The 25,491-nt window shown below is 37.0% G+C and overlaps 1 protein-coding gene across 2 annotated transcripts; it reads right to left on the bottom strand.

Moving 5' to 3' along the window:
- Positions 1–1,940: 1,940 nt before the first annotated feature.
- On the bottom strand, positions 1,941–25,378 carry MYBL1 (MYB proto-oncogene like 1). 2 transcript variants are annotated; one of them, XM_056485607.1, is made up of 16 exons: positions 25,058–25,378; positions 21,488–21,590; positions 21,284–21,355; positions 18,433–18,525; positions 17,008–17,228; positions 15,102–15,285; positions 14,809–14,883; positions 13,262–13,366; positions 11,804–12,037; positions 11,138–11,503; positions 10,543–10,685; positions 10,212–10,326; positions 8,643–8,759; positions 8,452–8,556; positions 6,387–6,566; positions 1,941–4,599 (listed from the first exon to the last, which is right to left on the bottom strand). In XM_056485607.1, exons 1-16 carry the CDS (start codon positions 25,075–25,077, stop codon positions 4,471–4,473), a joined length of 2,262 nt encoding a protein of 753 aa, XP_056341582.1. In that variant the 5' UTR covers positions 25,078–25,378; the 3' UTR covers positions 1,941–4,470. The 2 variants fall into 2 exon arrangements, with proteins under 2 accessions (XP_056341582.1, XP_056341581.1); XM_056485606.1 differs by lacking the exon at positions 6,387–6,566 and having other exon boundaries at positions 25,058–25,170.
- Between the last annotated feature and the right edge of the window lie 113 nt (positions 25,379–25,491).

Raw genomic sequence — 25,491 nt, 5'->3', positions numbered from 1 at the left:
ACAAACCCAAATTAGAAAATTTCTGTAAAACATAATAGCAGGTAGACAGAATTCCCATTGCAATAGCAACTGCATCAGTGGGGTGATGGAGGGGGCACTGTCAGAAGTCTCAGTTCTTTACGTCACAAAAACACACACGGCAATAAAGTAGAAGAGAAAATGAAATTAAGAAAACCACACCACCAACAGAAGCTGAAACTGAAGAATGCCACATTGCACATCTCTTACTGCAGATGCAAACAGAAGCTGCATTATTGTGGTTTCTTCATTAAGGTGATATAGTGAGTATGCGCATTTGGATTTTTGAAAAATATAAGATTGTGTATGAATGTCCAAAGCTTACCTGCTCTTCCAACACATCATGCTAGCAGAACTACAAGGATCCCATTGTTCCCTTCAGCTGCAGGGCAGGAATCCAACCCACTCAAGGGATAAGCTGGCTGTCTCCAGGGGAAGCCACACACACCAGTATGCTGCAGTTTCAAGACGGACCAATCTCTTGGCTCTGCTGGCTCAGAAACAGTAATCCACAGCTTCCTCATGAAAGTAAGCATTTAAGCCTGAAAAGCTTCAGCTTATCCAGCATCAAGGAAACTTATGAAAAAAAAAATTAAATGAGGTCTAGCATTAGAGGACATCCATGTATTTTCTGTCTAGGTATTGAATATTTATCAGAGTATATGTCACAAAACCAAATGCAAAAATCCATTTCAGTTTCAAAATTTTTCTTGTTGGCATTGAGTTCTTGGCCATAAGATGGTGCAACCTTGGTCCATTAATATCTAGTGTTAAAACCCTTATTTCATAAAGCTTGATTCACTCCTGGCATTGGATCAATTCTAGTTTGGTGCAAATCTAGTAGAGTCATTCTCACGTAAAATCTGATTAACAGCAGTAGGAACTGGGATTATTCTTACCAATCAATTCTTTAAAGAACATTTCTTCCAAGTAAAAGTCAGACCCATAAGAAAAGCTTGAAGAGTTCTCATGTAATAAAACTTGGGCTTGTAGTTCCTGCCAAACCTGCCTTACTAGCTGTCCATTTGCTCTACTTTGTTTCTCTGAGGAAAGACAACACAGAAAAATGAACTTGCTGCATCATTGGACTTTACTTTCATCTACCTACACTTCAGACAGCATTCTGCCCCCATTTCAGACAGCAGCATCCAGCCATGACACAAACAATAGCTCTAGTCAGTCCACCACACTTGTCCCAAGTGATGGAAAATTTCACATGTGCAAACATGAGCATGTCTGCAGGTTACTCATACAGTGGCTACGACAGCCAAATCCCCAGAAAAGCCCCCATAGCAGCTATGAGTTTGTTCTTACAGCTTGAAGGTAAATGATACAAATTACCAGGACCTGTTTCTGAAGAAGTGGTTCGTGTAAGACCCTCTTGTCCTTTTCCTTCAACACATTACCTTGTCATTTATACTGTCACAAAACTGGGAAATTGAAATGTTGCATTGAATACCCATGTTTGTATCCAAATAAGAGAGTCTAAGTCTAACACTAACTCAGATTAATACATGTATGCGAGAACTACTTAGGAGAGGAAAAAAATTAAAATCATACTGGCACAGCTTACACTTGCATTTACCTCCCAAGTCTCAGGCACACATACTAAAATACTTCTACCCTTCAAATGAAAGTAACAAAAGCTTTACACGACCATTCATTCCTCAAATTGTCTTCTACACATAAAAATTTGTTACAGCTTTGAGAGACAAATAGAAACTGAACTAGATACAAGTAGGCTTACATGCATATTGGATTGAAGCAGATACTGCCAAGGGGACTGCTGTGTAACCCACTGATTTCCAGTCCAGAAAACACAGGTCTCTCTCTCTTGCAGTTCCACAGGCACACATACATAGATGCTGCTTTAATGAGCACTGAGTGTTACAGTTTTCAAACAAAAGACACTTACAGCAACCTGGTATGTAGATGCTTTATTTCTGACATTAACGTGGTCTGTATTGTGAGATTCTCTTACATAAAAGTAAAGTTTGTGGTACAACAAAAACTAAGATAAACAAGGCATTTGTTGCACGTTATGTCAAACCTTAGAACAAAAATATGGTGTAATATGTATTAGGTTTCATGCAAGTTTGGCTGCTGCATGTACAATTTACCTACAAACTGAAAGAAATGCAAATGCACACAACATTCAAAAAGTAATAAGATGCCTGACATATGAAAGATTAAAACCTTCCTGCTAAAGCAACAAAGTAGGAGTTAACTAAACGATCCAACCAATACCAACACAAATTATTACTACTTACCATAAATCTATGCTAAAACTTGGTATAGTAGCTTTGATGATACCATTTCTACTTCAATATACCATCCAGATTCTAGATAGTCATTCTGTCTTAATGTCTGACTTCATTTTTTGTGAATTAAATGCTTTCTCCAGCATTACATGTTGCTGTTAAATCCATTCTGGTAATGTACACCTAAATCTAGTACTGCCAAGAATTCCAATTGACTCCTCTAAATTTTGTTAGGTGAGGAATAATCCTGGCATGATGGGCATTTTCTGATCCCTTGCTTATAATAGGATTCCCGCCCCCCTTAAAATTTTGACGTGAATTAAAAACTGCTAAAAATGTTTGCGCCTACTACTATCTGAGCCAATATCAAAAAGCTCGTAAAAACAAGGATTGTATAAGCTTTGAGATGCTTTAAAAAAGTTTAAGAACCCATTACCTTCCTTGTGCCGCTCATCACATGTGAAAATTCTCCATTAATTAATTCTTCCCTACCATCTTTGATATTAAAGTGTTAGGAACACTTTCCACACCCTGCATAGTACTGGTTGATCTCATAAAGTTAACTAGAGAACCTGACATCATGTAATTTTACATACAGTGCATATGATGCTCGCTCTTTCCATCTCTCATAGCAGCAAGCCGATTCTGCCACAAACTGTAGCAGCACACCCGGGAGTGGAGAGGAAGAGTGTTTGAATTATAAATAACAAAAACTACAGTGTACAATTCTATTTACTTGTCAGTATCTGTTGAGAGCACTCCATTATAATTTGATCAAAATTAACTACATAAAAATCTCTACAACAAAAGCAAACCAAAACATTCCTTCAAAACCAAAAATAAAGACATAAAATAAGTGCAAATACCTAAAATAGGCAACTAAAGCAAGTGTTGTGACCTGTATACCTTTAAATAAGGACAAAGATTTTTTCATAAATAAAAGAATGTTCTCTTTGCTCTTCAAACATTTAGTCAGTATATAATGGTCAAAGTTAAGTGCAGATACAATTGTTTTGAGATCCAAGGTGCCAAGTTTCTTTAAAAAAAAAAAAAAAAAAAAAAAAAAAAAAAAAAAAAAAAAGAATAAAATATATATAGTGAAAATGCATTAGTTTTTAGTTCCTATGCAGGACAAAGTACTCCTCAGTCACAAATAAGACCCCACCATTTCTTTCTAAATATATTTAAACAAGGTACAGGAACAGTTGCTGTATAATACAGGAATACCTTGTAATTATGTTGTAGACCAACATGATTTTAGGGCTATAGTGCAATCTTTATGTAGATGTAACATACAGTATAGATTTTTACACTTCACCACTGTAATTCTTCTTCTGCTATTTAATATATTTTAAACTTGTCCTTTTTTCATTTTAGCTGTTTTAACAGGAAACAACATTGGCCTCTAGACAACCTGCATACATATAAATATCTACATTTAAGCTTTGAAATGGAAATAAATTATAAAAACAGACTCCTTTCCAATTTACAAAATCTTGCTTGTTCCTACATACTGTACAATACATTCAACAATCATCTCATTTTGAGATTTATGAAGAAAATACTGATGCTTTACACTAAACTTAATTCACCCCCCTCTGCCTACTTCTAGTACCATTTGCAAATAAATATATTTAACACTGTAGTTAATTTCATTGTTTTGCAGCATACCAAAAAAAAATTAGTAGTGCAACTTTCTATCCTTCCTTTTTACTCCTTTCCATTGTGTTTCTTTATATACTAGAAAAATGCTACATAAGCAAAAGCACGTTCAGTCATGTATGTTGCTCATTTGGAAACCAGTAACAACCTATAAACCTACTCTATATTGAAAATGCTCTAACAGATAAAAAAGCGATGCAAGTCAAAAGAATAAATATGAAAAATAGACCTAAAAACTGTATGTTGTCAATACTGCAATGTATTTTACCCTTCTTTACATTTTAGGGGGTTAATCTTTTAATATCTAAAAAATTCATTGCAGAACTGTTTGCGGTATCCTTTCGTAAAGCATGCAAGAGCTTCATGTCTGTTCTTTGTCAGTCAAAAGAAGAAAGGAAGCTTTAAGGTAGCTTTAAGGTTTCCCTTGGGAGACTCTCTCAAAGACTTAATTCCCAAGTATCGCAGGAGAATTGCCTCCAACATTGTTTCAGTTCCAATGGAAAGAGATGGTTGTCAACTGCAGTGACCATCACAGTATCAGAGACCTCGAACTGCTGTTGGTAGCTGTGTATGTGCTCAGATACCTTCTTGCTTGTTCAGTCATGATAAGCTGGTCTTCTGTTTTTCCATAAACAACTGCCTCCCAGTCACGATTTGGCTGCATAAAATAAACCTCTGTTAAAAAGGCTCTTTTAAACTAAAATACTTGAGCAATTATCATACAAAGTTTCAGAGGAATAATAAATTATTAAAGCCTAGAAATGGTATATTTTACTGAGAAGGATTCAGTTCTACAGTACGATACCTAAAGCTTGTGACACAGCTCACTCACCACCCCTTAATCCAGCTCCTCAGCAGAGCATCTGGGTTATGCTTCAAGTTCTAACACTCAAAATGAAAAACACTCTTCAATAGAGTCTAACCAGTTCAACAATACATAAAAGGGAAGCTAATTAAGTTATCATTTCTTTGATTATCTTCCTCTTTAAATGTGCTAAGTTCAACAGGCAGAAAAAACACATTACTGACAGCTGTTTGGAGACACCAAAGAAGATAAAATTATTTGGGAGCTGGAAAAGAAGACTGTGAAGAACTTCACTGAACCAAGTGGCAGCTATGGAAAAATGGTCAGATTTTTGGGAAGATCCTAGAAATGGCAAAGGAATTTGGAATAACAATGATGAATAGAAGATAATTAAGCTTCTAGTCCTGCTTTTTCCATGAAGCAAAGCCTACATCTTCACATGATGGACTGGATCTCAAGCTGATTCATTTCAGCTTCAAATTGGATCTGACACTGGCTGATTGTAGCATGATGAAGAATGCAAGATACTCCCCCTCCCACTTCAAGCTAGAAACTGATCCAAAGGATCAGTTCCACATATTGATTGACAAAGAAAATTAGCTGTCTGAGTTTCTCTGTAAATTTAGCAGAACTTGATTAATGGAAGGGAATTGGGATTAGAGAGGACACAAAACTGAGAGGGAATTTCTCTAGGGAAAGAGAAAAAGGAAAAAAGATGGTTCAATGAAAATATTTTTGAGTATACCATGACTAAGCTCCCTTTTTAAGTATTCTAAAGACCATACTTCTGGGCAAGATATTCACCTTTGCTGCAATTCACAGCAAAATAATTTTTTTTAGATTTTAATATCACAGTTAAATGATTTATTCTGCTTCCTCATAAGGTAAGATCAGAAAGTAATACTGTTGTCTCTCCACTTAAAAACGTCACTGTTAAAGCAATTTAGTAGAACATGGATGATCAGGCTCCAGGTGTCCTGACTTTTGGGCTTTTTTTTAATGTTTTCATTAATACAGAGTGGTAGATATTCTGAGAAGATAAAAATACTTTATACATTAACTCCCTATGAGACAAACTGGAATTGGTCCAAAGTCAGGCCAAAGAATCTCTTCTTATATCTGGTGATCAGGACAGAGGGAAAACTAGGTTGCATGGTTTTACCAGTATGGAAAATATACAGATGTTACTAGAACAATTACCAAACAGAAATTGTGGATGAACTCTGCTTAATGAATCCCATTGGGCTTATTATGAAGAGTAAGCACCAGAGAAATCTGAGAAACTAATGTCCTAAAGAAGTGTAGTTTGCACCAGGTCAAGTTTTCTAATTCCTAGTCTTGGGCACCCAAGCCTGTTCTGTAGGTCTCCCCTACCCTATTTTTACTCCCTCCCCCCCACAATCTAACTCTTAGTGAAACATAAGTTTGCTTCACTGAAACAAAGTGTGAAACATCAGGGTTGTATTTAAAGAACTTAGCTATGAATAAACACTGCGGAAAAATTACCAATTTACAAGAAATAAGAATCATGGAAACACTGAAACTGGATCACTGGTTTCAACAATTCCAGACATTAGTGCAAGACAAAACAATACCAAATTTCTTTGTTAACCCACTAACAGAATTCTTTGCATCCAGACCTGAAGAGCTTTCTCCATTTTGATATTTTTTGTAGCACATGCATTCAGTTTCTTCTTAATTACTGCATTTGCTTTGTTTGCTGGATTTGTATCCTGTTTTTCTGATGTCAGGTTACATCTGTTGTCCTGTATTTCCAACAACGGTGTCATTAACAAAGATGTAGTATATGCATTTTTTGACTATTGACAAAAAAGAGAGTAGGGAACAGGAATAATAATTAGTAATTAATACAGAAAGACTTCAGCTGCTGTGGTCAGAGAAGCCAAAATGTAAATAAAGCAAATACTATGAGAAAGACCCTAGGAATGAATCTGAAAAGAAAATGCAATGAACAGTATATGAAGAACTAGCCTGGTCCATACTGGGATCCACAGTCAGTACTAAGCATAGTAAAACAAGCAGCTGCTAGCATGGTTTAGGTATCACTGAGTAGACAGTTTCTTTATTCTAAAGCCACACCACTCTGATACATTTTGTTAAGAACAAGATTTGATAAAGTGGGAACTATAGAATAGTTTTAAAGAAAAAAAAATTCACTTTCACCTCTAGGACAACCCTTGTGAAAGTAAGGGCAAGCAGACCAGAGTCAAAAAAGTAATATCACATCATATTAAGGGGGAGGAACTGCTTTAAGAACTGAAATAAGCACTGGATGGATCATTTAAGAAGAATTTTATATATTGGTAATATCTATGGCAATAAAAAGAAATTAATCCAGTTTCAGTATATAAAAGTGGAAGACAGATATGTCAATCTTAAAGACCAAAAATTAGATCACAGTAACAGTGGCATAAATATTTGCTTGCTTACAAAAACATCCCTTTAAACTGCATTAATCAACTTTTTAAGTATTTATTCTACCTCAACCTTATCCCTAAATTATCATCACATGGACACACAGTCTCTGCTTAAAGATTGGTATATTTTTTGTTTTTACCACTATCTCTCTGCTAGGAGTGAATATTCTTGTTGCACCAGCATTCCTTACGAAATTGAAGTAAAACCAACTTTTCCCCAGCCCCTAGACTTTAACAGACCTCAACATCACGATGAATCTTAACCTGGACTCTGATGCACAATAATGTGTCATAACCAGACATCACTAAGAGCAGAGCAGATATTTTGGTCATGACTGGAATGGCTGGAGCACTGCTGCTCCTCCCAAGAGACGTTCGTAGGGAAGCTGGAAATTCCCAGTAGGTGGCAGAGGACCCAATACCCAGCAGGAAGATACCAAGGCTTGGCACAGAGTCTAAGAGGCACTTCAGAAGGGAATTTAGAAAACCAGCTAGAAAGGAGTATGACCTAAGCACCTTACACAGTCTTTTTAAGGATCTTGGCTCCTACATCCTGTATATAGCCTTAAACCTAATCAAGAATCACAGACATTTACTCTTTAATCATTAAACACGTACATGCATTAAGAACTCATTAGAAAGAAGCTTTCTTACAAGACTAAGCTATTCAATTACTCAACTGAAAAAACATTAAGCTTCTTTATAAAGGAAAGAAGGACCAAAATAGCCTCATATCTGATTTCTTCATGTCTTAGTTGTTGAGGCAGAAGTATTCAAATTCCTTTAGGCAGAGGAAACACACAAATTTAATCTTTTACATGCTTGGTATTTCCTAAAAGTATTCCCCTACTATGTGGAACAGGAAAAACATGCTGCCTAATATGCAATTAGGTACAGAACATGTTTGCCAGACTCTCAGGCATGCACAGCACAGGAGCAAATGTCATCTTCCTGGTATGTTACAGAAAGCTTCAGCATGCTGTGTATGCTAAAGTTTGTATGTAACCAGCATGGAAACATCTTTGCTACAAACCTGTAAAGCATTCATATTATTTAACCTACTTTGAAGGACTGAAAGGAAAAATTCATGCACGAATTCAAGCCCAGTATTAAGATTTCAAACTGAGGGTATTTTTCATGTTCCAGATGTATTAATCTAGCAGCTTTAATCCAAAAAATTATTTCAGTGGGCAGAACAAAAGATACACAGTCCCATATTAATATTGCTGCCAATTATGCTCTTCAGTTAGTTTAGTTTAATTCTTACCTGTACATCTAAACTATTATCTTCTGTCAAGCGTTGGGCTCCAGCCTCTTCCTTTTCCTGTGAATCTAGGACCAGTGATTTTCTGACTTTTTTAGAAAAGTTGTGCTGAAATAAACATTTTGCAGAGAAAAATTGTAAAATATTATTTAAAATTAGTTATTCCCTATTTGAAATTACTATTGTCATATTACCTCCTGCTTGCAGTTTTTATACAAAGTGTCATCTTCGTCCTTGGGAAATATATCTGTTCCAGTTTCCTCTTTCAAAACTTCCCTAATGTCTTCCTCTGAGAAGGCAAGTGGTTGTGACTAAACATTAATTAAAATTGAAGAAGAAAATACAGGAAGTCTATTAGTGGCCAGTTCTCACAACATTCTACTTTCAGCTAATGTAGGCTAGAAAAGAGATCTTGCAAAATATAGCAAGAAAGCACCTAAGGTACTGTAGTTAAAAACCACAGGGCTATATTTCAAGGCTATGAACATTATTTTAAGTTCATTTTACTCCACATTATTTTTAGCCCGATAAAACATATATATGCACATAATGCCTCAAAAATGCAAGGTAGCATTGAAGAAGACAAGCTACTTGTTAGCAAATGGTTATCCACTGATAAAAGAGATACAAATAATTCATATATACTAAATACTTACATAAAGAGGTGTATGTATATACACACATAAAAACATACTAAAAACTGTACTAGAAATGTGTAACTGTTGTTGTGAAAAGAATTTATACCAATTTTAACACAAATCTTTGAATAAGACATTGATAGTTCTAAGTACAGTACAGAATTTCACAGAAGCCATACAGATGGCTCCTTTGTGTACCAACAGGAGAAGAATTCCCTTAAGCCCTCAAAATTTGATTTTGAACAGGAGGTTAATAGTGGACAGAAACAGGAATGCCAAACCACTCCATTTGCATAGTGAGGGACTGTGAATCTATAGGGTAACACAGATGGTGCCAAGCCCTGTGGCAAAGTCTGAGCTACCTTCTGTGTTTGCAGAAAAGAAGCAGTCAATATATATTGGCTGGAATCTTTTCAGAATTTGAAAAGCATATGTCTCCTGAATTCCAAAAGTTATTATGCATTAACATACCTTAGGTAGGTTAGGAAGAGAACAAAAATTTAATTCATTTGGAACAAACTAACAAAAAAAGGTAACATTATCCATAGTCAACAAAACCAAAATAAGTGTGTGACAGCCAGTAGAATCAGAGCATCATGAACTGCTATTCTACAGTTTTGGGATTTAGGATGAAGAAAACTGCAAACATCACTCAAGATTATCACACTGTGGTAAACATCTAGTTTCAGTCCTAGTACTGTAGAAGAACCAAAACCAAAGAACAACTCGGCTCTTTCATAGTCCAGAGGATTCAAAGATAATGCAGTTTTTCAAGTGCAATGTGAAAGTTGTTTAAAATAATGAAGTCAGTCATACTCATCCACAGCAGCCTGCTCTTACCAGATTACCCAAATTTAAAACAACTCACAAACATGAAATTGATGCATTTAAGAGTACTGTGGATCAAATGATTATATGTACCAAATTACTATTCAAGAAGAGAATGCCTTCAGACTTCTTCAGTGTAGTATAACAACCACATCCAAAGAGGTTTTGATTCACATACTAGTTGTTCTCTAGGATAAGAAAATGCTTTCTAAGATCACCCTGAGGCTTACAGTACCTGAAAACCAAGAGGGCATTTAAACTTCAATAAAGAAGAAAACAAACAGTATCATCACATACCATAAGTCTGAGAGGACCATACTTTTTTTCCTGAGCAGCCAAAGCATTTTTAAAAGGAGTTGGCGTCCTTGGTGTTGAACCCAAAAGAGATCTTCTCATTGTTGGACTTCTAAAACTATTCAAGCATAGAAAAGCATTCATACATACATTTTAATATTTTATCATTAGCAATGTAATAAAATTAATCTAAGAAACATTTTAAAATACCTTCATTTACACAACAGATATCACCACCATTAATCTGAAAGTACTGAGATCACCATAGCATTACCCCATGTCTATTAAACTTTAATTTAATAACCCCACCAGATGCTTAATGTAATAAACCTACCCCACATTTTCCTTTTGATCTTGTGGTGTCATTTCCTTGTGTAGAGGAGTCGTAATAAGAACTTTCTGCCCACAGATTGGAGTTGACGTAAATGCAGGATTTTCAAAGTTAAATTGTTCATTTCCAGAGCAAGTGTTGAAAAACTAAGCACAAGAAGGTAAAAAAGAAAAAGGAACCTTACAGGACAAAATCTCACCATTGCCCTTAACAGCAAAGGCCCCAAATTATATACATATATCTGAACGACTTTTACTGACAAATCCAATACTCTATTCTTGACTTACACTTATTGCTTAAACCTTGATTTTCTTCTTAAACCCCCTACTACTTAATTAGGTCACAGACAAAAGATCTCTATCAACAATTATTTGCATGAGAAAGTGTGAGCTGAGATAGAGGCTGCCACTGCTGCTGCCGCCCTCCCCATCAGTCTTCAAAACAAAGGTTGTTTAATGATGCATTTTTAATATATTTACCGTTATGCAGATGTTTTAAGAAGTTTTTTGACATTTATTTAGGCTACAATGTACTACTTACAATTTATAAACCACCCACTACAGTCTTCATGTTTAGCCATATTTAAAAATACTCTCACCTGTGATGGAGAAAATGGTAGTGTTTTCACTGGCGTCCGCTTTAGTGCGACATTGACGGTGTCATTACACAAGCCATCGTTCAGATCAGTAACCGGGGACTGCCCAACACGCAACCTCTTCTTCTTTCTCAGGATAGCAGGTGGATTGCTGAACTTAGTTAAGTTTGAGGTTGTTGAAAAAACTGTTTCCTCGTCCCCACTGGCGCTGCTGTGGTTTTTGCCATCAAGCATAACGCCAACATTATACTGGCACTCGGCAGCCCCTTCACTGTGTTGAAGCCGCATTAGTTTTACCGGAGCTGGCTTGACAGGGGACACAACAGCCTCGGAAAGCTCAAAACAGGTATCACTCCATGCCACCGGATCCTACGGGCAAGATGCAAAACTCAAGCAGACTTATCCAATACTTCACAATGTCCAAACCAATCTATCAGCCCTCTACCTCCACAAGCCATATACTGAATTATTCTCCCTGTGTCTGTCATACAATCATAAAACACCAGATATTTTAAAACACGATTCTTTTAAAACAGGTAATAAGGCACTTGGTAAAGCAGAAATTATAGACAAATAGAAAATAAGGTAATTTTAAGAGTATTTTACACACACAGTGTAAGTTGACATTCCTAATTAAACACTTCTTTCAAACAAGGAATACAAACTTACAATTTCCATAAGATCTAGTGTCTCTGCAAATTCTGGAATGGTTTGTAGAGGTGTTAACATTCTATTTGCTTCTACACCCAAATACTTAGGTGGTGAATTCTGCTGAACAGGTGTGATCCGGGTCTCATCCATGCTGTAGAAATTACTTGTTTGTTCCTCAAGGCTACTTAGTGTATTAGGCATACAATCCTCCATGATAAAATTTCCAGACCAACAAGACAAGCTTCCAGCTTGCTAAAAAGTTATGAAGAAACACGTTAATCTTTTTCAACTTAGAGGCTGAAGAGAGTCAATTATGTGACTGCAAGGTAGAAAAAAAGTAGTGCATGGAAACACTAAGCATAACTATTAATTTTGGTATTTTTATATTATTAATTATCTGTTTCAATTAAAGAAGTTAGTCTTCTCTTTACATTATTAGGCTCAACATTCTCAAATTCTTTAAGATTTTTATCTTACCTCACATTCATATCTTATACACACAACTTAGGTAATTATGGGCTGTATTGGAAGCCATCTCTGATGCAAGTTTCCTGTGTACCTGGACACCAGTATATTATTAAGTCATCTTCAATACAGAACACTGAACTTCTAATTTTAAAATCAGAAAATATTTCTAGAGTGTGAAATACTACTTGTTTGATCTGGAATTTTTTTAATGCAGATAAGTAAACTCCTAAAATGTTATCCCATTTCAGTAGACTGCTTAGTTCCCAAGAAACAAATTTTGATTTTCGCTGGAACTCTAGAAACAAACCAGATTCCACTAGATAAGTAGAACTGCACAGTTTCAATAGAATGCCAGGGACAAACCACCACATAAAATCTGAAGTCCACCTGTAACCTATACTAGTGATCAGTATGGTTGGGTTAGTTAGGTGTCTGATAAGCACAGCCCTCTAAGGAAACCAGTGACTGTGATCTGCAAGTCACCCTAATTCTACAGAATTAGGGAAATTCCACTGAATTTACACACAAATTGTGCACAGTGCACATTTATTTAGTGTTTGTCATGTCCAAATGTGGATATTAAGTATTGCAAGCACTCACACCGAAATTTGAGGAAAATATAATCTACAGGACACTTTGAAATCCAATGGGGCAAGACCCATGTATTTTTCACCTTTCTTTACTGAGCAGATGATCAACATTGCTGATCCATAAATCTGAATGGCAACAATATCAAATGTGTCACCTCCTGAAAAGGATTAAAACATGAGGTCTTAGGAACTGCCAAATAGCGGCCATATTTCTGCTGTATTCAGAGTTTAGAAAACTGCAAAGCTATCTCAGTTCTAATATATATATTTTTGGTTTTCAATGCAACAGCCATAGATTTGGTTTTAGAGGGTCAGGTGAAAAAAAACACCACACTAAACCACACAACCATGACTGAATTTCTGAGGATTAACCTCAGTAATGCACATCCAAATATTTAGAGAAATTTACAATCCTTACAGAAGACATTTGTTTTCTTCTGATTTCATTCTCTGCTGACATAAGTAGCAATTCAAGTTCCTTTATTTTCTTTTCTTTATCAGGATCATCATCAATAAATGGCTGCTGAAAAATTTAAGAAAGAAGCCATTATTATTTTTTGCTTCCACCATCTCTTCACAGTAAAGATTCTGTATTATAAAACAGCTATATTTTTAGCAGGAATCCACACAGAGAGGGAAGAGAACTGTTCAGGTTTTATCATATTTTGCAGTACAGAAGTCACCCACAAGTGAAACAACTCCAATTATAAGGAGATGGATCTGAGGTTAAAGCGGTGTGTAAAGTTGTATTTTAACTGGAATCTAACGTAATCTGTAATTTATCAGTGTGCTAAAGCACTTTCTAAACTCAAGTCACTACATTTTATCTTTAATAGAACCAAGTGCTGGCACACCGGTTTATGTGCTTGTGTTTTCACATGCCTTCTACAATTTTGTGTTATTTATCTTCACCAAGTGTGCAAGAAAGTGTTTCAAATCGGCATTTGCTGACACAGTACTTATACAAGCAATGCCAACACTACTAACAGAAAATTAATTGGTTTTGATAAGTTTGCTTGTTCAACTCCTCAACATTTCCATTATTGTTGTAGATGTAGGTGAAGATATATGCTATCACCAGTTTATAGCAGAAAGGAGCAGAAAGTATCTTATACTTTTCTGCGTAGGGCAATCCAGACTTTAAAAAGCCATTTGAGGCTTTGTTGTGATTTGTATTCTTATACCATTATCAGTGAAGAAAATGCAACATGAAACAGATGACCTGCTTGAGGAAACTTCAGGTTAGGTAGAAAGTTCTACAGAATTCCTCTAACACAAACAAAACAAATTCCTTGTGTCAAAACACTTATTTTATTAATTCCAAATTCACAAAAATTATTCCAAGATGTCATATTAGAAACCAAGATCTATATTCATTCAGCATCACATGAGGAATTTCAGATATATTCCAAGTGAGCCCAAAAAAGCAAAAAGAAATAGTAACCAATTTCTATTTGTTTTAACCTTTCTTAATTCTTCAGTATTTAGAATTCTACAAAAGAGCATCTTCAAATGACCAAAGGATGTTTATCAGTGAGAAAGAAAGAAAACCTAATGAGAACAAAAAAGCACAGCCAGAAGTGTAAGTCACAGTAAATTGAGATTTCCAGATAGTTACATTTATTACATATCTGTAGATAGTAAAGTCTTGTCTTTAAATCTCTCATAAGATAGGTAATATTAATATAGGTCATAATTTAGCCTTGAGATTTAACAAGTAGACTATGTTTTAAGCCATATGTCTATCAGAAATAAACACAAACATGTTTCTGGGATATAGAAAGAGAGCTTCATTTTTCCTACCTAAAACAACCAACTACACAAGCTTACTTGGAGAGGAATCTATATAAATTTAGGTGAATGATAAAGACTAACAGACATTTTGCAGATACACATCTTTTCATTTTACTGAATAATATTATGCAGGAAATTCTCTTTAAATTTATGAAGGCTGTTAACATTTACCTGAACTATGTTGGAAGAAGATGGAGCATGTTCTAGACAGCTGCTTTCTGGTGAGGCATATTGATATGTTGGAATCTAAGAAATCATAACAAATTTTAGAAACCCTCAAGAAAAGGAGGCTACAAAATTATGTCTAGTTTATTATACATAAACTATGGTTTACAAAACCCGAGTTGCCATAAAAATCACAAAACACTTAACAGATCTTCAATCTTTTAGATCTGTTTCTTGTTTCAAACTAAATCAATTATTTGAAACTGGGAAATACTTATCATTCTAAATTTTGAACTTACATGTGTCTGAACAGGCACATAAAATTGATTCTGAGTGTGCAAGTGTTCCATAGTCAGACAAGGCTGGGGTTGAAGTTCAGCAGAACTAGCACTTTCAGACTTTATAACACTTTGCAAATATCCTTCCTGTTCCACCTTTCTTCGCATTGTTGAATTCCAGTGATTTTTAATTGAATTATCAGTCCTAAAATGAGAGTATAAAACAGTGATTGGTTTTTAGATCTCAAAATCTAATACATGACACAATTTACAGGGTTTGTAGAGTAGGTTAATCTGAAGCCACAAATCCAGAAAGCTCCAGCAGCTTAGACTGAAAGTTCTGTTATCAGTAGGGCTTTAGCATAATGACTAGAAAGCTACTCTTTTTAGAACTTACTTCTACTAAACTTCAAGTGTACCAGAAATCAAAAGAGAAAAGGAGAAAGCCTTGGTTCTGACTGTAATACTGAGGGGGAACCTTTTTTCTTAAATACTTGGAATAATGTAGTGAACACAGAGTTACTTACCCCTCTGCTATAAACTTGCAGTACATGTAGCTAAGACAATCACCTCACTATCCCACAACATAATAAAGGCACTTTGGCCAGTGTTTGCCACTGGAAGACATCTCTTCTAAAACTGACAGCCTGCAAGCCCGACCCTGCATTTCATCTGCATCTTTGTGGAAGAACATCCTACTACCTCTACATGCCCTTGTTCATGGATAGCATAAAACAGGCATGGCATTTCAACAAGCAGGCTGAAATCACTCTTAACACTAAACAAACATTAAGTCAAGAGTAGGCTCAAACTGCCTTACTGCCTAAAATACTAGCATTTTTATTCCTAGCCTTAGGTAGAGGGACACAGTAACAAAAATTGGTTAAAGTCCCATTCTTAAGGTTGACTCCAAGAAGTATTCCCCTTTTTCATCCCACCTAGTATTGGACTCCACAAATCTTCTAGGTCTATGATCTTTAGCAGTCTTTAGCTAAGAGTGTCAGATTTATTGACAACAAACAAGCTAGTAAATAGGAACTCATCTGTCAAACTCATCTTCCCTTTCTGAAATTCTATTTAGATGCAGCCCATTCTCTTCTCATTCCTCCAAAGGATTTACTGTGAGCCACAGATTGTGCATTTAAGCAAAACACAAAATTTTTAACCACACATCCCTCATTACACCAATATAACAAATGCTGACATGCCTTAGGCACAGCTAGACAGTCACCTCTCGAACACATAAATTGAACTCAGAAAGGGACAGCTTAACACTGAATTTCTATTAACAGTACAAGATAAAAGAATTATTTCATTAAACTCTTCACACAATAAAATCTTGTTTTCCACAACCACAGAAATTGGCAACAAAACTTGAAAGAAACATAAGGCAAACAATGAATACAATTAATTCTTAACTTAGAGACTTCATGATAACCAACTAACTTTGCAATGCATGGCTCCTAAGCCTGGACTTTTAAAGGTTACTGAGATTTTCTTTTACAAGTGTCCAGTTCAACAAGTGCTATCCAAAAAAAAAAAAAAAAAAAAAGGAAAATCAGATCTTAAATCAGGACAGTCACCCTCAAATGCATATTAATGAAGGCATTTTGGGATCAAGTTTAATATCAAATCTTTTTTCTACTACTACTTGCAGGTAATTCAGTTCAGCTCTATTACAGAGGTTTTTTAAGTGATCAGGAGGAATTTGAAGATACCTTCAAACCCTTTGAGCTCTTTCCATGGGTTTTACATATTTTTAAGAATACAGATCAAATGTGAAAGATTTTTAGCATCTATCAAGGTAACTATGTTTTGATATAAGTCTCAACAGATGTTCTCTGACTAACAAGTTAAGATTTGAAAGGGTACTGAGACCAGCATTTTTAATATTCCAACATTTAACACAAATAGAATTGAAAAGCACCTTCCAGGAAGAAGTTTTGCTATTTCAGCCCATCGGTTTCCCAAACGCTTGTGAGCTTCATAGATTATTCTGTCCTCTTCTTCTGTCCACGAAGACTTTTTTACCTCAGGATTGAGATGGTTATGCCATCTTTCTCTGCACTGCTTGCCTATTCTTCCTTTCAGGTGTTTTGCAATTAGAGACCAGCGCTTTGGACCATACTTCTGAACTAATTCAATAACCTGGAATAGAGATGAAAGCACATTATAATTTCAAAACCTAATTTACTTAATCAATTTACTGACAAACTCACATTTTAGAATAGCATTATAATAGTCAACTGATATTAGGCCTAAGGAGGCAGACAGTGACTTGAGTGTTAAAAAGGATTTTTCAAGAAATCAAAAACTTACTAACTCCAAATTCTTTGTGTTTAGAATATAAGAATAGAATAAGAATATAGTATATAGTATATAAAGTATATAGTATAGAATAAGAATATAAGATGAAAACATTCATTTGGAAGTTTCCTTTCTATCACGGACTGTGTAAGCTGACATCAGGAAAGACCAAAAAAGAAACTGGTAAAGACATTTCATTTGACTGTTTTCAATTATATTCATATGAGGAAAGACCCACACCTCTACACCTGGAAATGGAATGGAGGTTGGGAGTTTTTACGAAGTAGAAGCTTTTTCTTAGAAGACTAATGAGGACTGTAAAAAATAGATCAGGAAGACCATATTCATAAATTGACAAACAGTAGTTTAAAACATCTTACAACAGTTTTAAACAGGAACAAGAAACCAATTTGAAATACCACAGGAAAGCTGTATTTGCATCTCCCTACCACACAGCCCAGGCTGTGCAGGCAAATGGCTACACTACACATTAACAACAGCAAGGTGAAAAAAGGGGCCTAAAACATTGATATCTTCTTTACACAAAGAAATGTTTTCACAAAATATTCTGAGCTGAAAAGAAACAAGAAGGCTCATCTAGTCTAGTGGACCATACAGGGATCACTCTCACAACCTTGGCATTATTAGCACTATGCTCTAACCAAATGAGCTGATCTCAGGGTTGTAACAGTAGGTTATGCAATAACTTCCCTTATTCCCAATCCCTTCAAGTCTAGTGGAACAAAAGATGTCAACAAGACCTTTGATCTTCAGTGCTACTAAGAGATTCCCCCACTACTTGGTAAACTAGAGTAATTCAGCCAGCAATCTCACTAATGGGAAATTAAATGCTTGAGCAGACCCAACATTACATCTACTTAAGATAGAATTTTTTTCTTCTCATACGTCATAATGTAATAAAAGTATCCATGTCACAAGATGCCTCAAATATCAACTATATGGGAACGGAACTTTAAAAGTACATATTCTTAGCAGTCATATGCCAATTTTATTAAAGAGCAGAGTATCAATTAGTTTTTGTTACCCTCTGATCTTCTTCTTTAGTCCAGGGACCTTTAATCAATTCTGGGTTTAGTACCTTCTGCCATCGATGCTGGCACTGAAAATCTGAACGATTCTGAAACAGTTGTAGAAGACCAGTGTAGCTGTTAAACTCTTGAATACATAAATCTGTAAATACATTCTAGAATGAATTATTAGCTTATTTCAAATTAAAAGATGAATTTAGAAATTTGTTCTAAGTATAATAGTTAAATTCTCCCTTATTATTTCTTATTCCATTTGTTTATAAAAAACTCTTCCCCGGAAAAAAAACAACCTTGCATGAAGATCTAATTACTTCAATGTACTAACTTGATAATCAAATTCAGAACTTGCTCTTCTTTAAAGAAAAATTTTTATTATTTTTGTCCTCATTACTCCACACTTCCTCTGAACTTTGTGGATGATCTATTTTTGACATTATCTATAACTTAAAAAAGGGAGAAAATTTTTAAGGAAATACTTTTTCTTTCAAATAAAAGAATATACTTTTTGCTAAATCCCAAATGAATGTATTCTCAGCTCTTTACTAAAGTCTTAAGAAAAACAGATTTAGATCAAATTTAGTTAACACATACTAATTAAACAACATTGCTTTTGCTGGTCAGGACAGATGGTGCTTTTCTGTAGCTTCACTAAGGATCTTTTGAAATATTGTTCCCAGTTATGAAAGAGAAATAACCTTCACTTAGCCTCCTAAAAACTGTCTATATGAAAGGGTTGGTCCAATGCTTAGAAATATACAGGTAAGAGCCTGCCCCAGGACAGCATACTTTTTTAATACTGAGACATGATTATTCCTTCAGCACAAGCTGTTGGATAGCAAATATCCATTGCAAGGCTTTGCTGGTCTTATCTGCCAAGTAAAGGTGTTACCATGCTAAGATGAAGTTAACGAAGTAGCATTCTGCAAGTGCAGAAAAAACACCCAGAACACTAACACCTGAAATTACACTGTGCACACTACCTTAAAGTTATAAGTAGTAACTGTAATAACTATAATAAATAAATAATAATATATATAATAAAATGTAATAAATATAACTAATAACTAATAACTGTATTATAAAAAGCACACTACAGTTTTTTACAAAACATCATCATTTCCTGTTGAAGACAAACTGTAAAAAACAGACTCAATATAGAATAGTTGCTCCCATTTTGACAAAAAACATTTTAAATTGTGGCCTTTTAGTGCTTTTATCTTCCAGAAATTTCCGAAATCATAATATGATTTGGAGAGAAGAGCAAACAAATGATGGAATGAAACAATATAATAATTTCAGTCTGCCTTAACCACAAAAAAATCAAAAGCAATTACAAGCTTCATTCTCTCCCTTGAGAGTAATTTTGAAGCCATCTTCACTTTGCTCAGGCAGAATGGAGAGAAGGTTTACCTGTACCAAGTACAGCAAAGAAATGAGGGTTTGAAAGCACAGCAGTTTGAGGGCCTTTACAGTTCAAGACACCCTTGGTTTTCCTCGCAAAAGACCATCAGTAACAAGGTAAGTGTGAATTATGCCAGCCTCTATTATTTGGATGGTGCAATAGGTTGCCTAAAAAGGCTGTGAAGGCTCCATCTGTGGAGTTGTCCTAGCCATCCTGCTCCAGCTGATCTTGCTTAAGCAGGAGCTGTGAGCCAGATGACCGGCAGAAATTCCTTTCAACATCATTGATTCTGCAGTAGGCACCTGATTATGCACATTTCCTATGATAACTGAGGAATGTTTTTTCAGCCTCACATGGGCCCCAGCTGAACAACAGGATTTTTGTCACCAGAACCATTTGTTTTTAGCTGGAGAATTTTTCACTAAACTGCTACATTTGTTAAATGCAACTCCATACTACACCTGCATATCAGTATCACCAAATGTATTTTCAAGCAGCTTAATATAAAAGCTTTTTGATTCTCCTCTGCCATCCACTTATTTCACTGATTTTTATAAGGGAACAATGTACATATATGCAATATGTATTTGCTTATGCATGACTTAAATTTAGAAGCTTTGAGTTTATTACCTGATATCTATATTTTGCCACTTGGAAAAAAATCAGAAGCATCACAGTTGCACAAAAATATGATGAGAACAACGCAAAGTTATAGTTGTTCAGCATTTAGAATTCAAGTCCTTTTCTACCTTACAATGGAATTTCATACATTATCCCACACAATATTGTAGGAACCTCAACGGTAGGAGAAGGTGTAATTTTTTGATTTCTAATATTTCAATATCCAGCCTTATATTCTACCTTGTTTTTACAGCAGACATTTTATAACATTTGTTCAGAAAAGAAAAAAACACCACCAATTCTAGCTGTAAGTACTTTCTACTGTTACCTCGGAGAAGCAGTCATCACTGCAAAAAAAAAAAATCTCAAACCCAAACAAACAAAAAATCCCAACAAACACACACAAATAAATAAATAAAACAACGTGCCCCCTTAACTATGGTGGCTAAGAAATTCATCCCCCTCCTTTCAGGCAATCTTTCAGATGCAACCCACTCTCCTAACTGCTTCAGAAGCAATCTGTGAATTGTAGATCTAGCCACCATAAGTAATGGAACCAGTAAGATACAGGAAAATATTCCATAACGAAAACAAATCGCAAGTGCAAACAGAATGTATCTTTGATCATTTCAGACTTTCACTGAAGACTGAACCAATAAGGTTCTTCAAGGTTTGAGCTAGATTTCAAGTCTATTTTAGAAGCCTCCTCTAAAATAGCTTTTATTATGCGTTTCTGATTCTATTTCACTTCATTTTCAAACTAGACATGTGACCAAAGTAAATAAATATTAAGAGAACTTAACTGAAACAGAGATTCAACTTACTTGTAGATGACTAGCAATGAAAGCCCAATCATCTGTACCATTTTGTTCCACCAGCTTCTTTAGCCTTTCATCCTGTTAAGACATAACCTCAGCCAATAAATTTTACATGCTACCCCAATACAATAATAAATAATAACATATTTCATGAGCTAAAAAGATCACGTAAGGATCAGACTAAAGCAAAAAAAAAAAAAAAAGTGTTACCTCTTCACGGGTCCATTTCACCTTGCTACATATCTTCTTCAAACCTTTTTGCTGTGGTACTTCATAGTCATGATCCATATATTGAAAGTCATCGTCTTCCTCACTGCAAAGTACAACAGAAGAGTGAAGAGAACCAAAATACAGTCCAAAATACCTCCGAATAGCCTTTTTTATTAATTATTTGTAGCTTCTTTCCAATCTGCACATGTTGTTCTAAAATGACATATGGAATTTGCATGATCACAAGGTTCACCATGTCAAAGTACCGAATTAATTTTAATTTCAAGGCCACACACTGGATAGATAACTCATTCCAAGTCACGATTCAAATTTAAAGTAAAAACTACTTTAAAGATTCATGTATTTCTAATACATTTTTTAAATCTTTATTTTACATGAATGAGCTTATAGAATGGTTTGCTAAACTGCAAAATACATTCATGATCCACCTCCGTAACTGAAACAAACACAACAAGAATGTCAAAAAGTAAATCTCAGCTTGAGATTTTAAATTGGCTCCCGACTTGACTAAAAGCGTTGCCTCAGTGTTACAGGAATTAGATACAAATCTTCGAAGACAGATACGTTCCAGAAGAAACAACTTCGGCATCAGCGCTGAGCCTCAGAGCGCAGAGCCGGAGGGCAGGGCAGCCAGGTACCTCTGCGGCTCCGCGTAGATCACGCTCCATCTACTGGAGAAATGCCGAACTCCAGAGCCTGCATAAACAAAGCCTTCCAAACGGGCGGCACAGGCAAGTGTTTCATGGAATCATCGCTTGAACTTCTGTGTCAGTGACTCACGTCAGCATAAATTCAAACACATGTGGAAACCTACGTCTAACAACAAGAGCCGCAGTGCCCCTGCATTAATTACACCAAAGGCACAAAGAAGGGACTACCATCCAAATATGCCACCTAAATTAAAAGCAGTCTCAGAGTGAAATTTTTTCTCCATTTTATTATTGGCATAAAGCACGATGAAAGTATCATAAATTCAGGTTCAAAACAAAAATTATTTCTGCTCATCCTTGACAATTACTTCAATTTTTCAACTAAAGGATAAAAAACCCCTTCCCCAGTAATGAAATTAACCTGTGCTGGTGTCAAGAACAGATTTGATGGACGATCTCTCCAGAACATGCAATGATCAGCACAGCATGCTATAAACTGCTTACACATTATTTGTTATATCCCATTAAGTCTGTTAGCCACCAAGAACATACTTTATTCAAAAGCATTACCACAGGATAGTAAGTATCCAACTCCTGCACCCTTGCTTCTACATCCTACACCACGTCTGCATTTGCCCTACTTAGCTTCATGATGCAGCAGTAAAACATAAACAAATTAAAACTTTGCTGAGTTACTGAAAGACAAGGCAGCAAAACTTGTGGGAAGGTCAACAGCAAGTTCTTCACCATACTTTTCAAAAAAATAAAAGAGCTACAAATACAATGACTTTAAGAGGTTTGCATTAAGTGGCTTAAGACTTATAAAAAGAGAACTTAAACTCAGAAGCAACAGGTTTTTCTACCTCCCTACCAGCTCCTCTTTTTTCTTTGTCAACAGTTATTTGAGAAATTTCAGGGATCTATCTTAGGATTGTAATACCAAAATACACTTCTCATAATACCATTTCATACCAAGCAGGCCCTGCAGCTCACTTATAACTAAAATCAGGCCTTCTTGTAAAGTCCTTTGTCAACACCTCCTAATCTACTGCATAGCAAACTAGTTTGTGAGCAAGCAGTCTATTCCACCTGAACAACCAGCTAGTCCTGAATCTTGTTTACACTAGTGCTATGATCGACTATAAATCAAGACCAGATTAATGGTTGGTACCACTACTTTAAGTTTTCAATTAAAAAGACAAGATTTTTGAACACGTGGGATTGCTACAGTTCATTTGACAATTCTTTTGCAGTTATGAAACTAAAATATTTATGAATATTTATGAAGCTAAAATATTGCACCAAAGTGGAAGGCAGCCACCAAGTTTCATCAAATAAGACATCTGAGACAGTAAAGTATGTATTTTCTGAGATCTGTGCTAGCTGTCCTTGCAATTCTGAGTTGAGGACCATTAAAAGGAAAAAAATCAAGCTTGGAAATACAACAACCAAGAGCAGTTTAACATTAAATTAATATAAGATTAAATTTACTACCATTTGGTGCAAAACAATGACACTTTCTCCTTGCTCTACACCTAAATGAAAAGTCTTGAAGTCACTTTTATGTAAACTCATAGATTCAATGATTTAGTTTTGGAGATACCATCATCAGACACTGACACAACATCCGCCTCGGGCTACCGATCTCTAACCAAACCTTCCTCTGTTATCCACAACCCACTGTACTTTCAATCATTAAATCAAAGCACTCCACAGCCACGGAAGATAATATAAGCTTAAGCTTGACAAGAACGAAACTACTATGTGTAATACCACAGGTGAAAGTCCCTTAAACTAAAATGCCGATTAGGAGTGCCAAGAAACAAGCTCTCTCTGAGCTGTTCTTGGAGACAGCCAAGCACAGACAGCTTTCAGCAGTCAGCCTCTGCAAGCAGAGCCCTTCGTGGCTTACACAACTATAACACCAAAGCATCGCTTTCTTGTTTTAGTTGCAGTTTTGCAGAAAAATAGTCTCATACAATTTTCCACGTCAGAGGAAAACACAGCAGCAGGTTTAACACGTGTAACTTTGAAACCACCCCCAATTCCATGAAAAGTACGTATTCACAACAAACCCCAGATGCCATAGATTAGGATTGAGAAGGAAAAGGATACTCGGTGCGTTATCTTTCTCTTACATCTCTTTATAACTTTTCAGAAACCGATTTAAGACAAGAATAACCACAGCGACAAGACCCACCTTCTGAATACAAAGCAAAGACACACCCATTTTCATATCAATATAACAAAAGATGTGTGAAAGCCATCTAGGGCAACTCCTGGAGCTCTAGCACAGAACATTATCTCGCAGGAATATTTCAGGCTAGATGGTGATATCTTCAGTCAAAGAATTTGTCAGATGAGAAAAAGTAGGTGAGCATGCTGGAAAAACAACAGGCCCAAACCTTACATCAAGGCTGTGCCAAAGCCACTTGGGAGGTGAAAAGGAAAAAGTGTTACTCCACCAGAAAGAAAACAACAAGCACGGAAAGCGACTGCGGAGACAACGCAGTTGTTACTGACAAGCTCCGCTGCCCAGGTAAGCTACAACAAAGACGACCTGAGCGAAAGCAAAGATGTGACAGCAGCTGCCAGGGGAAAGGCGGGATCTGTACCCGAGAGGTGGTGCCCAGAAGTCCGGGAGAAGAGATACCTGCGAGGGTGCCGGAGGGGGGAGGGAGGCGGGCAGTGACAGCCGAGGCCGGGGCGGTGGAAGGAGGCCGAGAGCAGCGGTGAGGGGCGGGGCGGCACCTGGCCGGGATCCCGGGGCGCGGACAGAGCACCTGGCCGGGATCCCGGGGCGCGGGGGGGCACCGGGGCTCGGGGCGGCGGCTGGAAGGCAGCGCTGCCCGGGAGGGGATGGGGGCAGAAAGCGCAGCGCGCCCCGGTCCGCACTCACCTGCGCCGTCTCTCCGCCATCCTCGGCGCGCACCATAGGGGGGGCCGCCACGGCCGCGGGGCGCAGCACGGAGCCCCCGAGCCGCCCGGGCTCCCTCTCTCTCGGCAGGGCAGGGACGTAGCGGGGCACGGAATGCCTCCGGGCGGGCAGGGATCCTCCCAGGGCCCGCTGCTCCCCGCTGTGCCCGCAGCGCCCCGGCGGCCGCCCTCAGCCCCGGCCCGGCCCCGGCGCGTCAGGCATGGCTCGGCCTGGCCGCTGCCCGCAAGGACGGGGCGCGCAGCGGCCCCTTTCTCGCCCCTACTGCGCCCCGCTCTCCGATGCTGTCAGAGCTGCCGCGGGCACCGGCGGCGCCCGCCGCCCTCCTTCCCTCCGTGCCCGGGCCGCTCCGCTGCGCTGCGCTGCCCTGTGCCCGCCCGGCCCCCGCCGCGCACCGG

This window comes from Oenanthe melanoleuca, chromosome 2, assembly GCF_029582105.1.
Source record: "Oenanthe melanoleuca isolate GR-GAL-2019-014 chromosome 2, OMel1.0, whole genome shotgun sequence".
Classification (NCBI taxonomy): Eukaryota; Metazoa; Chordata; class Aves; order Passeriformes; family Muscicapidae; genus Oenanthe; species Oenanthe melanoleuca.
The sequence above is the reverse complement of the archived record's forward strand: the minus strand, read 5'-3'. Positions and strand labels throughout refer to the sequence as shown.

What these genes read in the sequence shown, in the direction of transcription:
- MYBL1 (XM_056485607.1), bottom strand. Translation starts at nt 25,077, where the DNA reads ATGGCGGAGAGACGGCGCAG. An exon ending in GCAAAACTTCTTCCTGGAAG is followed by an intron (nt 15,286 to 17,007) that starts GTGCTTTTCAAT and finishes CTCTCATTTTAG; the next exon opens with GACTGATAATTCAATTAAAA. An exon ending in CTTCTTCCAACATAGTTCAG is followed by an intron (nt 13,367 to 14,808) that starts GTAAATGTTAAC and finishes TAAATTTTTCAG; the next exon opens with CAGCCATTTATTGATGATGA.